General features: G+C 50.9%; 1 protein-coding gene across 1 annotated transcript; it reads left to right on the top strand.

Annotated features, from left to right (window-relative positions):
• Nucleotides 1–24: 24 nt before the first annotated feature.
• On the top strand, nucleotides 25–12667 carry ETFB (electron transfer flavoprotein subunit beta). The gene is made up of 6 exons (XM_061389126.1): nucleotides 25–158; nucleotides 5736–5894; nucleotides 6057–6215; nucleotides 6949–7011; nucleotides 8658–8816; nucleotides 12454–12667. The coding sequence occupies exons 1-6, from the start codon at nucleotides 102–104 to the stop codon at nucleotides 12622–12624; spliced, it is 768 nt and encodes a 255-aa protein (XP_061245110.1). The 5' UTR covers nucleotides 25–101; the 3' UTR covers nucleotides 12625–12667.
• Nucleotides 12668–14127: the final 1460 nt, after the last annotated feature.

The following is a 14127-nucleotide window of genomic DNA, read 5'->3' as shown; positions in this document are numbered from 1 at the left end:
GGCGGCGCGGGGCGCAGGCGCAGAGGAGGGCAGGGGGGCGGGGCGAGCGGTCAGGGAAGCAGAAGGTGAGTTCGGACCCGGCGGGTCGCCGCGGCAGGAAGATGGCGGAGCTGCGCGCGCTCGTGGCTGTCAAGAGGGTCATCGACTTCGCAGTGAAGGTGACCGGCTCCCCTCTCCTCTCCCTCCTCCCTGAACCCTGCGGTCGTGTACTTCCGGGGTCACGAGCGCCCACCGTATAAGGGTCTTCTGGTACCTCTCGTGTCTGCCGCTCTCCCAAACGTCCGAGTCACATCTGAGGGCGGAGATCACCGAACGGAGAGGTTCTGAGGTTCCCGTCCTGGTTCATTTAAAGCCAGCCTTTCTGGGATCATGACTCCGTCCCCCTTCCGCCAGTTCTATACTCAGTGTCTTGAGAACTGCGTGTGGGCCGAGTTAACGTCTCTGTTTCTTACCTGCTGGAAGAGCCGTGGCCTCTAACGCACGAAGAAACCGAGTCACAGAGAGGCCACTCGGCTGAGAAGGGGCTGAGCCGGGATTCCTAGCCAGGTCCCGCTGACTCCTCACCCCAATTAGTGCCTTTGAACATGAACCAGGATTTCACTCACTCGGCTGCGTTGCACACTCAAAGGACTGTTGGGCACAGGCAATGTGCTATAATGGAAGTCCTCTGGGAACCCAGAAGCTATCCAGCCCCAGGGAGAGCGAGGAGGCTCTAGCTCGGAAGGAGAAAGGTTTGCTAAAGATGAAAGCCAGTCTGACAAGCTGATGGAAATAGCTTACAGCCTCCACGAGATGGGGTGGAGGGCAGGGTCCCTGAGGACCGGGCTTGTCCGCAGGGAAGCTGGTCTGGACAGAGGTAAATCAGACAGACTCCCTCAGACAAAAGCCACTTTGTCTCAATAGTTGGCTTGAACCAGACTGAAGGCAGTGACTGTCCGTCCATGTCTGTCCCCACCTCCCCACCCCTGTCAGTACACCTGAGTACACCTCTGTGTCCCCAGCATTGCCCAACACAGGGCCTGGAAGCCTGTCCGCACATGAAAACCTCATTGATTGTTGACAGCTCATGTTAAGTGGGTCCTTGCTATGCACTAGACAGGGTTCTTAGTTCTTGACAGAGATGAATTGATTCAGTCCTTTCAATACCATCTAGATATGAATCCCATTGGACAGGTAAGGACACTGAGGCCCTTGGAGGTTCTGTTGGTTGTTGGATCACCCGTCAGGGCAGCAGCAGTCAGGATCAAAAGGTAGCCAGGGCCTCCTCTCATTTCTACCTGACAGCCATTTGGCCTAATAACAGCTCTGGCACCATGTGACAGGGGAGTTGCCTCCAACAGTTGGGGGGCAAGCTTGTTTTGGGGTCCTACAACCCAGTTCTCCTGGTGTCCTCTCCCCTCTGACTGTCCCTTTGGGCTCCCATAGCCTTCCTCAGTGCTAGTCCTAGAACCTGGCCTGAGATGCCTGTCTCACCAATCGGACAGGCTCACATTTGACTCAGCTCTAGGTTTCAGCTTGGGCTTCCCTGGTGGCTCAGATGGTGAAGAATCTGTCTGCAGTGCTAGAGACCCGTTTTCGATCCCTGAGTTGGGAAGATCCCCTGGAGAAGGGAATGGCTACCTCTCCAGTATTCTTGCCTGGAGAATTCCATGGACAGAGGAGCCTGGCAGGCTACAGTCCATGCGGTTGCAAAGAGTCGGACACGACTGAGTGACTAATGTTTTCTTCGGTCCTAGCATTGCCCAGCACAGGACCTGACACATGGGGGCCTTTGGTGTTCATGCCGAATGCGGAAGTGTGAATTCCTCCTTATATGAATTCCTGTCCTTTTCCGGAAGTGTTGGCGCTGCTTGCCCCTCCCACAGTGCCCCAGGGTGTCTCCCTGGATGTGTTTGTTACTGTTACTTGTTCAGAAAAAAAGTGATTCAAACAGTGCCAGCTCCCTAAGCACCCGGCCAAACCTGGAGCACCACCCCAGCTTCCTTCACCTCCGCAGCCTGTCATTTCTCAGCCCAGTGCCTTCTGCCCTCTCCATCTCTCTGCCCTGCTCCCTCTTCTCCAGCGGTTCAGGCCTCCTCTTCTACCTGAACCCTCAGTGTCGTCTCCTCCCCAGTTCCCCAGTCTCTCCCTTCCAGTTCATCCCTTCCCAGCCTTGGAGTTGGAGGGGGCTTCCTACACCCAGGGCTGACCCTGTGCCCCCACCATCATCCTGTTTTTCCCCAGCTCCCGCAGGACAAAGTCCCAGTCCCTCAGCCTGGTGCTCAGGCCTCTCTGTGGTCCAGCCCTGGCTCCCTGGCCTTCCATCACCCCTCCTCGGTGCCTCTGCAGCTCCAAGCTGCTCAGACTTTCCCAACAGACCAGACTGCTGCTTGCCTTGTGCCTTTGCCCCTGCTGTGCCTTCTGCTTGGGTGCCTTTCCAGCTCCACCCTCCCACTTCTGCTTCTTATCCCTCCCTTGTCCTGCCTGACTCCCATCTCATGGATTGCAATAGGGCTAAGGGATTCTATGACATCACCACCTCCCGGAAATCCCCCTCCCCCACCGCCTCATCCCTTAGGCTACTCTGATGTGTCCTTGGGCCCTCCCGCAGCCCCTTGGGCTTGGTCTCAGCCCTTCCCACACTGGATTAATTAAGATCCTCTGTTTGCCCAGATGTCCACCCCCTGCTCCCAGATTGGCAGCTTTTGGGGGGGGGGGGTGGCATGGCGTGTGCAAGGCCTGACCCAACTCTGTGTTTCCAGCATCGCTTCCTCACTTCTGTCCAGACTCAACTCAGCGTCACCTAGCCTCTGAGGCCTTCCGTGGTCACCCGCTCCACCTCTTTGTGCTTTGGTTGCCCCATCTAGCAAGTGGGGATGGCAGTGGCAGTAACCAGCCTCCTGCGTTCTTTGGATAGTTAAACGAGTTAAGGCTTGTAAAGCCCTTGGAGGCTTTCCCTGCCTGTTTCTGTTGAGGGTTAATTTGTTGCACCTTAAAAAGAAAGCCTGGAAGCTTCATTGAATCATCTCCCTCAATTTATAAAAACATCTTTATTCAAAAAAAGACCATACTGAGTTTGCAGGCCAACCATTGTTTCCTGACTTAAGTAATTTAAGTAAGCTGTGTTTCTGAAGCCTGGAAACAACTCAAGCTTCAAAGGTCTTCCCTGGAGATGAGCTGGCACGGGTCCTCGCTACCAGAGAACTCATCTCTTTCTCCCTGGGAGTCAGGAGTCCGTGGCTGGGCGTCCTGCCAGGGCTGGAACAGGCTGGGACGCTCCCTTGGACTCCGCTGACTGCCCCCAGTGAGGCCTTGTACTGATTAGGGGGGCCACTTTCCTGTTTATAAGGGGGAGGCTCCTATGTTGAATTTTGTTTGTTTGTTTTTAATGAAAGAAAGGGCTTTGGTGTTTTAGTTTCCATGCTGTTTAGTAAGTGACTGATCAGCGGACAGGTGCCCTTGTGAGCAGGCTGTCATTTAGTCATCCGACAAATACTTACAATGCATGCACCACGTGCCAGGCACTGTGCTAGGCCCAGGGGATATGGTCATGACCAAAACGCACATAAATTCCTGTCTTCGTGGAGTTGACATTTTGCTGGGGAGAAGACAGTTCTGACATATGTCATGTGGCAGATGGTTGGGCATTGTGATGGAAAGAGACAGAGAAAGATGAGACAGAGTTGAGAGGATTGCAGTTTGAGGAAGATGGCCAGGGAAGGCAGAAGGAGGTGAGGGATGGAGCCAAGGGTATGTCTGGGGAAATCCTGTGTGATCCACCCTGTAGAGGTTCTAGTAGGAAAAGAAAAACAAAACGTGGACTCAGTGCATGGTGTTTGCTCCATGGCTTTTTCTGTAAAGTTAATTGAGTAAGTTCTAGAGTCTGTGCCCTATTGTTGGTGTCAAGATGACTTTTCCAGAACTGGGATAGGGTTGTTCTTTTTCTCTTTCTCCCCCTCCTCCTCTTAATGTTACCAGTTCTTAGGCACAGGCAGACTGGGAGACCCCTCCCCAAATCCCACACTCCCATCTCAGTTCTGTCCTGTGGATGGGAGGAACAGCCACATCTCCCCCACCCCCCAGGCCCAGAGAAACCGGTGCAGGGAAATAGTAAGAGAGAGAATCCCAGTGTCCCCCGCTGGGCCATGCTGTCACCCTGGATCTGCTCTGTTCAAGGAAAAGAGAGGGAGATCCTGAGCCAGGTTATGTCGGCTCCCAAGCCAAGCTCCTCTGGACATCTCTCTCTCAGGCTGGAGCCCAATTCAGCGTCCCCCTCTCTGTGCTAATGTACCCACTGGAAACCCAAGAGTCCACTCGACTCTTCCCTCTCACCGCTCCCCCTCCCCAACCCCAGCACCCCGTCAGTTTCACCTCCAAAGACCTCCAGTCCATCCAGTTCCCCATCACCACTGTCACGGCTGTCCAAAGCAGTCATTTCAGATTTCAGTGACCGACAGCCACGCAGTCCCCACTTCTGCTCTTGCCATTTTTCCAGTTTTCTCCACCAAGGATCCAGAATGACCTTGTGCAAACTCAAGTTGGATGCACTCACCTCTTTATGCTGTTCTTTGGATCAAGGCCCTTCTACCTGCTGGGCCCTGGACAGTCGTATTACTTTCCTGTTGCTTCTGAAACTAGTTACCATAAACTTGTGTGACTCCCAACAACCCAGATTCCTTCTCTTCCAGTTCTGGAGGTCAGATGTCTGCAGTGAGTCTACTGGATTAATTTCAAGGTGTCAGCAGGGCTGTGTGCCTTCCAGAGGCTCCAGGAGAGAATCTGTCTCTTGGCTTTGCCAGCTCCTGGAGGCCCCCTGCATCCCTTGGCTTGTGGCCCCTTCCTCTGTCTTCAGTCAGCAGTGTAGCATTTTCAGTCTCTCTCTTGGACCCTGACACTCTCTCCCCTCCCTCTTTCACTTATAAGGAACGTTGTGACTCGTTTGGGCCCACCTGGTTCATCTCAGGTAACCTCTCTCAGAATCCTGAATGTAAGCACTTTTGCATAAGTCCTTTTTACTACGTAGGCTACAGTCACCATGCAGGCGACAGTCACAGTTTCCAAGGGTTAGGATGTGGGCATCTTGAGGATCACGCCAGTCCAGGCCTTGCCAGCCTCTGCAACAGCACACTGCGTTCCCCTGGCCGCACCAGCCCCCTGGGACTCCTCAAACCCCAGGGCCTTTGCACTTGCTCCCCCCACCCCTGACACTTTCCCACACACTTTACCTCCTCAATGCCAGTTCCCTTTCAGGTTCAGCTTAACTGCCACTGCCTCAGGGAATCCTCCTCTGATAGCCTCCAACATCAGACTGGGCGGGGCCCCCCTCATCCTGTCTTATAGCTCCCTGACTCCTCCTCTAGGATTGTCAGGTGGTACCGAAGGAGACTAGAGTGCTTGGGGCCCAGGGCACTGCCGACTGACCATGTGACTGTGGGACAGTTACTTCCATTCGGGGCCTTCGCTGGTGGCTCAGGGTAAAGAATCCGCCTGCCAAGCAGGAGACACAGGTTCAATCCCTGGATTGGGAAGATCCCCTGGAGAAGGAAACGGCAGCCCCCTCCAGTATTCTTGCCTGGAGAATCCCACGGACAAAGGAGCCTGGCGGGCTACAGGCCATAGGGTCGAAAAGAGTTGGACAAGACCGAAGCGACTTAGCACACACACACGAGGTCCCCGTCCAGCCTGGGTAGAGCTTGGTGTCTCAGCCCCTGCCTCCTTACCTGCTGACTTTGCCCCTTCTCCTCCTGGCTGAGCAGATCCGGGTGAAGCCCGACAAGACGGGTGTGGTCACGGATGGCGTGAAGCATTCCATGAACCCCTTCTGTGAGATCGCCGTGGAGGAGGCCGTGCGACTCAAGGAGAAGAAGTTGGTGAAGGAAATCATTGCCGTCAGCTGTGGGCCTGCCCAGTGCCAGGTGCTCTGGGCCTGCGGAGGGGCTGGGGCCCCACATCCTGCGTCAGAGGGAGGAGGGGCCGGGGGCTGGACCCCCGGGTCTGAGGGAGGAGGGGCTGGGGGCCTGTGCTCCTGGGTCTCCCTCAGGCTAGAAGCCAAGTCAAGCCCCTTCTTTGCCCGGCAGGAGACAATCCGCACCGCTCTGGCCATGGGTGCAGACCGGGGCATCCACGTGGAGGTGCCTGCTGCAGAAGCGAATCACCTGGGTCCCCTGCAGGTGGCTCGGGTCCTGGCCAAGCTGGCAGAGAAGGAGAAGGTGGACCTGGTGCTGCTGGGAAAGCAGGTAGGTGGCAGAATCATGATACAAACTGGCTGAAGCCAAAAAGCAAATTTATTAGTTCATGTAAGGAAGCTTCAGGCACAGCTTGACTCACATGCTATACCGTCGGTAACTCTGTGTTGGCTTTACTCTCTGTAGCTCCAGGCTCACATCCCAGCAGCCTGAGAGCCCCAGCAGAAAGACAGGAACCTCTATCACAAGGACTCCAGCAAAACTTTCAGAGCTGACTCTTCATTGGTCCAGCTGGAGCCACGTGCCCATCCTTGAATTAATCACTGGGGTCAGAGATAAAGCGTTCCCACTGGCCCAGATGCCATCCATGTGGTTGCTCTGTGTGACCAGAATGGGTATGCCTAGAGTGACATCGCTGGAATATTAGAGAAGGGGCAAAGACATACCAGGGCCCCTCATGTGCTCCTCAAAAAGTGACTGCCTCTCTCGGGGCCTAAGTGAGGGGACGGGAGCATTGTGGACCAGGAGTCGGCAAATTGGTCCATGGCCACCACTGATTTTATAAATAAAGTTTTACTGAAATGCTACCACATTTGTTTATGTAGACACCTGTTGTCTATGCCTGCTTGTCCTCTATAGGAGCAAAGCTGAGTGATCGTAAGAGTGTTTTTATTTTTTACCTGGCCTGTTATAGAAACGTTTGCCAGCCTCCTTTCTAGAACAAAAGCCCAAATGGTACCTGAGAAACCCCATCATTGTACAATCTTCTCTCTTCTCCACTCAGGCCATCGATGATGATTGTAACCAAACAGGGCAGATGACAGCTGGATTTCTGGACTGGCCACAGGTGAGGCCAGAGTGGGGACCATCTGCTGAAGGCCAGGCCTGGGTGCTCAGAACACAGCCACCCAATCTCTGCCCTTCTGGAGGGAGGCAGGTGTGAAGCTGGACGCCTGCTCCAGTGGGCAGAAGTGGGGTCGCATATGCAAGACTCCAGGCCTCCTCTGGGCCTTCACATGCCCCTTCCCCATCCTGCTGCCCCTCAGCCACACCCAGCTCAGCCCTGCCCCAGGGCCTTTGCACCTGCTATTCCCTCAGCCTGGAACAGGGTTCTCTCAGATCACCTCAAGGCTTTTCACTTACCTCCAGGTTTCTCCTCAGGTTTCACCTCTTCAGAGAGGCCTACCTTGCCCACAGTCTATGAAATACGTCCCCTCTCCAACCCCATGAGCCCCATTCCTGCCTAACTGAAATGCAAATGACAGGAGTCATTTAAAATTTTTCACAGCCACTTTCAAAAAGTAAAAAAGGCCAAATTTATTTCAATCTTATTTTAGTTCACATAATATATCAAAGATATTATTTTAACATGTCACAGAGAAAAAATATTGGGCTATTTTACATTCTTTTGGTTTTTGGTATGAGGTTTTTGAAATCCAATGTGTATTTTATTTTTACAGAGTATTTCAATTCAGATGCTCAGTTTCTATCAGAAATATTTAGATTCCTAAAACTCATTGTTGAAAAAGTAGATTCACACGCCCAAGTTGTTCCAAACAGGCTTAAATAACCATCAAATATCCTGCACATACATAAAGTGTATAGTTAAGTGAACTTTGATACGTGTTACACATATATTACACACCCGTGAAATCATCCCCACAGTTATGATAATGGATCTTGCTTATTGGTTTTAAAATCTAAATTAACGAAATAAAATGAAAAATTCCATCCACACCTCAGTGGAACTAACCACATTTCACGGGCTCGGAAGCCACCTGTGGCCAGTGGCCACTGTGCATTTACTTGGTTATTGGCAGTCTTCACTGCGGGATAAATGCCCCAAAGCTGGAACCTTATCATATGTGTTCACAGTGTATATCCAAGAGCAGGCTCATGGGGCATTCTGGGTGAGACCTGAAAGATGTGTCCAGTGAATAAGTGACACAATAGAGAGAACAGATTGCTTAGACAGAGGGTGTAGGTCACATCTGGAAATGCTGATTCAGGACTGAAGGACCCAAGAGCCTTGGGCCAGAGGGTGGGCACTATATGAAGAAGGTGGGGCCCCAGACGATGTTTTGAGGATCCAGGTACACTTGAGGTTCTGTTGTCAAGAGGCCTCAAAGGAGCTCTTGGGGACAGAAAGATGGGTAAATGAGCCATGACACGAGCCTTGAACCAGCCTGGACATCTTTTTGAGCCTCTCTCTGCCTCAGTTTTCCTCATCTGTAAAGTGGGATAATAGCACTTCCCTCATAGAGTTCCTAGGAGGATATGGTGACTTGGTACATTTCAATCACTTGGAACAGTGTCCCATACTCAACACGTGTTCATTATCATTAAGAAAGGGAGATCCAGTGGGTAGGTTTAGGATATTAGGAACTATATACCCTGAGTCCCAAGAAAGACACCCTCCCCTGGATTTTTGAGATCCCTCTGGGACTTCCTTAGTTAATCTCCCCTGTGTCCCCCCATGCTGTCCCTCCCCAGGGCACATTCGCCTCCCAGGTGACACTGGAAGGGGACAAGATCAAAGTGGAACGGGAGATTGATGGGGGCCTGGAGACTCTGCGCCTGAAGCTGCCTGCTGTGGTGACCGCTGACCTGCGGCTCAATGAGCCCCGCTATGCAACGTTGCCCAATATCATGGTGAGTACTTGGCAGAGGGGCCACTGAGGGGCTGGGAAGGGGCGGGTGCTGCAGGCCCCAATGCCTTACTGGTGGTCAGGTGGGAGGAGAGCAGACCCAAGGGATGTCTCCAAAGGAAGGGGCCACCTGGTGAGTCTGGCTGACAGAGGGTTCAGTTCAGTTCAGTTCAGTTGCTCAGTTGTGTCCGACTCTTTGCGACCCCATGAATTGCAGCACGCCAGGCCTCCCTCTCCATCACCAACTCCCAGAGTTCACTCAAACTCATGTCCATCCAGTCGGTGATGCCATCCAGCCATCTCATCCTCTGTTGTCCCCTCTTCCTCCTGCCCCCAATCCCTCCCAGCATCAGAGTCTTTTCCAGTGAGTCAACTCTTCACATGAGGTGGCCAAAGTACTGGAGTTTCAGCTTTAGCATCATTCCTTCCAAAGAACACCGAGGACTGATCTCCTTTAGAATGGACTGGTTGGATCTCCTTGCAGTCCAAGGGACTCTCAAGAGTCTTCTCCAACACCACAGTTCAAAAGCATCAATTCTTCGGCTCTCAGCTTTCTTCACAGTCCAACTCTCACATACATACATGACCACTGAAAAAACCATAGCCTTGAGTAGACGGACCTTTGTTGGCAAAGTAATGTCTCTGCAATCTTGATTCCAGCTTGTGCTTCTTCCAGCCCAGCGTTTCTCATGATGTACTCTGCATAGAAGTTAAATAAGCAGGGTGACAATATACAGCCTTGAGACACTCCTTTCCTGATTTGGAACCAATCTGTTGTTCCATGTCCAGTTCTAACTGTTGCTTCCTGACCTGTATACAGGTTTCTCAAGAGGCAGTTCAGGTGGTCTGGTATTCCCATCTCTTTCAGAATTTTCCACAGTTTATTGTGATCCACACAGTCAAAGGCTTTGGCCTTGTCAATAAAGCAAAAGTAGATGTTTTTCTGGAACTCTCTTGCTTTTTCCATGATCCAGCGGATGTTGGCAATTTGATCTCTGGTTCCTCTGCCTTTTCTAAAACCAGCTTGAACATCTGGAAGTTCACGGTTCACGTATTGCTGGAGCCTGGCTTGGAGAATTTTGAGCATTACTTTACTAGCGTGTGAGATGAGTGCAATTGTGCGGTAGCTTGAGCATTCTTTGGCATTGCCTTTCTTTGGGATTGGAATGAAAACTGACCTTTTCCAGTCCTGTGGCCACTGCTGAGTTTTCCAAATTTGCTGGCATATTGAGTGCAGCCCTTTCACAGCATCATCTTCCAGGATTTGAAATAGCTCAACTGGAATTCCATCACCTCCACTAGCTTTGTTCGTAGTGATGCTTTCTAAGGCCTACTTGACTTCACATTCCAGGATGTCTGGCTCTAGGTAAGTGATCACACCATCGTGATTATCTGGGTCATGAAGATCTTTTTTGTACAGTTCTGTGTATTCTTGCCACCTCTTCTTAATATCTTCTGCTTCCGTTAGGTTCATACCATTTCTGTCCTTTATCGAGCCCATCTTTCCATGAAATGTTCCCTTGGTATCTCTAATTTTCTTGAAGAGATCTCTAGTCTTTCCCATTCTGTTGTTTTCCTCTATTTCTTTGCATTGATCCCTGAGGAAGGCTTTCTTATCTCTTCTTGCTATTCTTTGGAACTCTGCATTCAGATGCTTATATCTTTACTTTGCTCCTTTGCTTTTCGCTTCTCTTCTTTTCACAGCCATTTGCAAGGCCTCCCCAGACAGCCATTTTTCTTTTTTGCATTTCTTTTCCACGGGGATGGTCTTGATCCCTGTCTCCTGTACAATGTTACAAACCTCATTCCATAGTTCATCAGGCACTCTATCTATCAGATCTAGGCCCTTAAATCTATTTCTCACTTCCACTGTATAATCATAAGGGATTTGATTTAGGTCATACCTGAATGGTCTAGTGGTTTTCCCTACTTTCTTCAATTTAAGTCTGAATTTGGCAATAAGGAATTCATGATCTGAGCCACAGTCAGCTCCCAGTCTTGTTTTTGCTAACTGTATAGAGCTTCTCCATCTTTGGCTGCAAAGAATATAATCAATCTGATTTCAGTATTGACCATCTGGTGATGTCCATGTGTAGAGTCTTCTCTTGTGTTTTTGGAAGATGGTGTTTGCTGTGACCAGTGTGTTCTCTTGGCAAAACTCTATTAGCCTTTGCCCTGCTTCATTCCGTATTCCAAGGCCAAATTTGCCTGTTTGAAGTTTGGAGTTTGAAACTCCAGGTGTTTCTTGACTTCCTACTTTTGCATTCCAGTCCCCTATAATGAAAAGGACATCTTTTTTGGGTGTTAGTTCTAAAAGGTCTTGTAGGTCTTCATAGAACCATTCAACTTCAGCTTCTTCAGCGTTACTGGTTGGGGCATAGACTTAGATTACTGTGATATTGAATGGTTTGCCTTGGAAATGAACAGAGATCATTCTGTCATTTTTGAGATTGCATCCAAGTACTGCATTTCTTTGTTGACCATGATGGCTACTCCATTTCTTCTAAGGGATTCCTGCCCTTAGACAGAGGGTTCACTGAATCATTTCTGCCAATAGTGAGAGTTCCGGGAGAGGGTACTGTTTTGGTGAATGGGGCAGGTTTTCTGGTCACCTCAGCCAACAGAAAGGCTTCACTGGCCAATAGGAAGGGTTACCCGTCATTCCAACATATGGGAAAAGTTGATTGTGTAATCTTAGCCAATTAGATCATCTTGGTTCATCAGGGAGGGCTCCGCTGGTAATCATTACCAACAGGAAAGAATCATTTAGGCCATCTAGGCCTAACTAGGAAGAGTTCATGGGGTCTCTTGGCAAACATGGTGAAATCACTGTTCATCTAGATTCTAGCATGGGTTCATTCTGTCATCTCAGCCAACAGGAAGAGTTCAGTGTATCATCTCAGCCAATAGGGAGGGTTTAGTGTGTTGTCTCAGACAATTTGGAGAACATCATGGGCCATCTCAGCCAATAGGGTACGTTCAGTGAACCGTCTCAGCCAATAGGGAGAGTTCATTGTGTTTTCTCAGCCAAACAGGAGAATTTAGCATGTCATTTCAAGTCATAAGGAGCATTCAGTTTGTCATTTATCCAACAAGGAAAGTTCATTGAGTCATCATAGCCAATGGGTGAGTTCAGTGAGTTATCTCAGCCAATAGGAAGGTATCAGTGTGTCATCCCAGCCACTAGGGAAGGTTCAGTGAGTCATCTCAGCCAATAGAATTTTAATGTGTCATCCCAGCCAATAGGGAGTGTTTAGTAGGTCATTTCATGTAACAGGGAGGTTCACTGAGTCATCCCAACAAGGAGAGTACAATTGGTCATCTTGGCCAAAGGTCCATTGAGTTATTATTGCCAGAGGATGACTTTTCCAGCCCTTTCCAGCCAGTGAACGACTTCCCACGGTGGTTAACTAAAGGGGGGCTTCCACAATAGGAGGGCTCCCCAGGGCACCCCAGCCAGCAGGAATTGTCCACACCAAGTGTTGCCCTGTAAGAGGTCACATGTACCCTGCCAGTGGGCAGATCCAAAAGGGTTCAGCCAATGGGAGTGGTTCTTCAGGTGTGGCTCGCATGGAAAGGGGCTGCAAGAGGGTGGGCAGGGGCTGGGGCAGCCCTGTGAAATCGTGGCCTCCCGAGCGCAGAAAGCCAAGAAGAAGAAGATCGAGGTGATTAAGGCAGGGGACCTGGGCGTGGACCTGACCTCCAAGCTCTCCGTGATTAGCGTGGAAGACCCGCCCCAGCGCACAGCCGGTGTCAAGGTGGAGACCACAGAGGACCTGGTGGCCAAACTGAAGGAGATTGGGCGCATCTGAGCCCCTTCCCTGAAACCCAGCAATAAAGCCATGACTCTTCCGACGTCTGTCTCCATTAACTCATTCCCCGGGAATCCATTCTTTGATTCATTCAACGAACATTTACTCAAGTCTCCCATGTACCAGGTCCTGTGCTGGGTGACACTGGGGACCCAAGTGAGTCATGTCAGGTCCCTGCCTATGAGGACCTTCGGTGTTGAAGGAGGGACAGACATGGGTGCCCGGCCTTTGCTGAGACTTGGGACACAAGAGGGAATGATGCCGGAAGCTGTGGTCCTGGTTGGGCAGTCAGACAAGCAACAGACAATCCAAACCTAGGGTGGGTATGAAGAGCTGGGCCCTGGAGTCAGAGACAGTGATTTTAGAGCCTCACTCTCATACTTACCAGTTGTGAGATCTTGAGTGAGTTACTTCCTGTCTCTGATGTTCAGTTTCTTCATGTGGAGGATCGAAACAGGAAGAGCTTGGTACAGTGGTTAAGGGCCTGGTTAACCCAGGTTCAGCTCCCAGCCTGGCCAGTCCCTGGCTCTGGGAGGACCTTTGGCAGACTCCTATTCTCTGAGCCTGGGCTTCTTCCTCCATCAAGTGGAGTCAGTAATGATACCTGTTTTCTGCTTGTTTGTTATGGTATAAGGTGCGTGCTAAGTCGCTTCAGTATTGTCTGACTCTTTGCAACCCCATGGACTGTAGCCCACCAGGCTCCTCTGTCCATGGGATTTCCCAGGCAAGAATACTAGCGTGGGTTGCCATGCCCTCCTCCAGGGGATCTCGACCCAGGGATTGAACCCAAGTTTCCTGCATTGCAGGTGGATTCTTTGCCACTGAGACACCAGGGAAACCCATCACAGCATAGCAAACCTCTCTAAAACTTGGTGGTGTAAACCTACAATTACTTTGCTCATAAATCTGAAGTTTGGGCAGTGTTTAGCAGGGACAGCTTGCCTCTTCACGCAGCATTTGTTTGGGTGGCTCTAATGGGAACTCCTAGATGCCCCAGTCACATGCCTGGCAAGCTGGCTGGGGCTGTTGACTTGAGCTGGCTGTTGGCCAGGGGCCACCATACCTCTCTATGGGGGTGATTGAGCTTCCTCTCAGCACGGCGGCTGGCTCCCAAGAGGGAGTGCCCCACAGTACAGAGAGTGGACAGTGCCAGTCTCTCAAGGCCTAGATACAGAAACGCACAGGGCCACTTGTGCTGCACCCCTTCTTGGTCCAACAGTCCCAGAGCCCACCCAGATCCAAGGAAACGGGGCATAGACCCTATTTCTTAATAGAAGAAGTGTGGCATGTGTTGCCATTTTAAAGCTACAAAACCCACCCCATGGGATTTTGAAGGGTTAATTACAATAGCACCTTCAGAACCATACCTGATATGCAGAAAATGCTCACTCTGTATTATGACCATTATTATCATCAGCATGGGGTTGGGGGGAAGCTCTCAGGAGGAGTGAGCAGCCTGACTGTCACAGACTAAGCTCTTCCCTCTGCCTGGGCAATCTCCAG

The sequence above is a fragment of the Bos javanicus genome, chromosome 18, assembly GCF_032452875.1.
Source record: "Bos javanicus breed banteng chromosome 18, ARS-OSU_banteng_1.0, whole genome shotgun sequence".
Lineage (NCBI taxonomy): Eukaryota > Metazoa > Chordata > Mammalia > Artiodactyla > Bovidae > Bos > Bos javanicus.
Note: the sequence above shows the minus strand (reverse complement) of the source record. Positions and strands in the feature narration are given on the sequence as shown.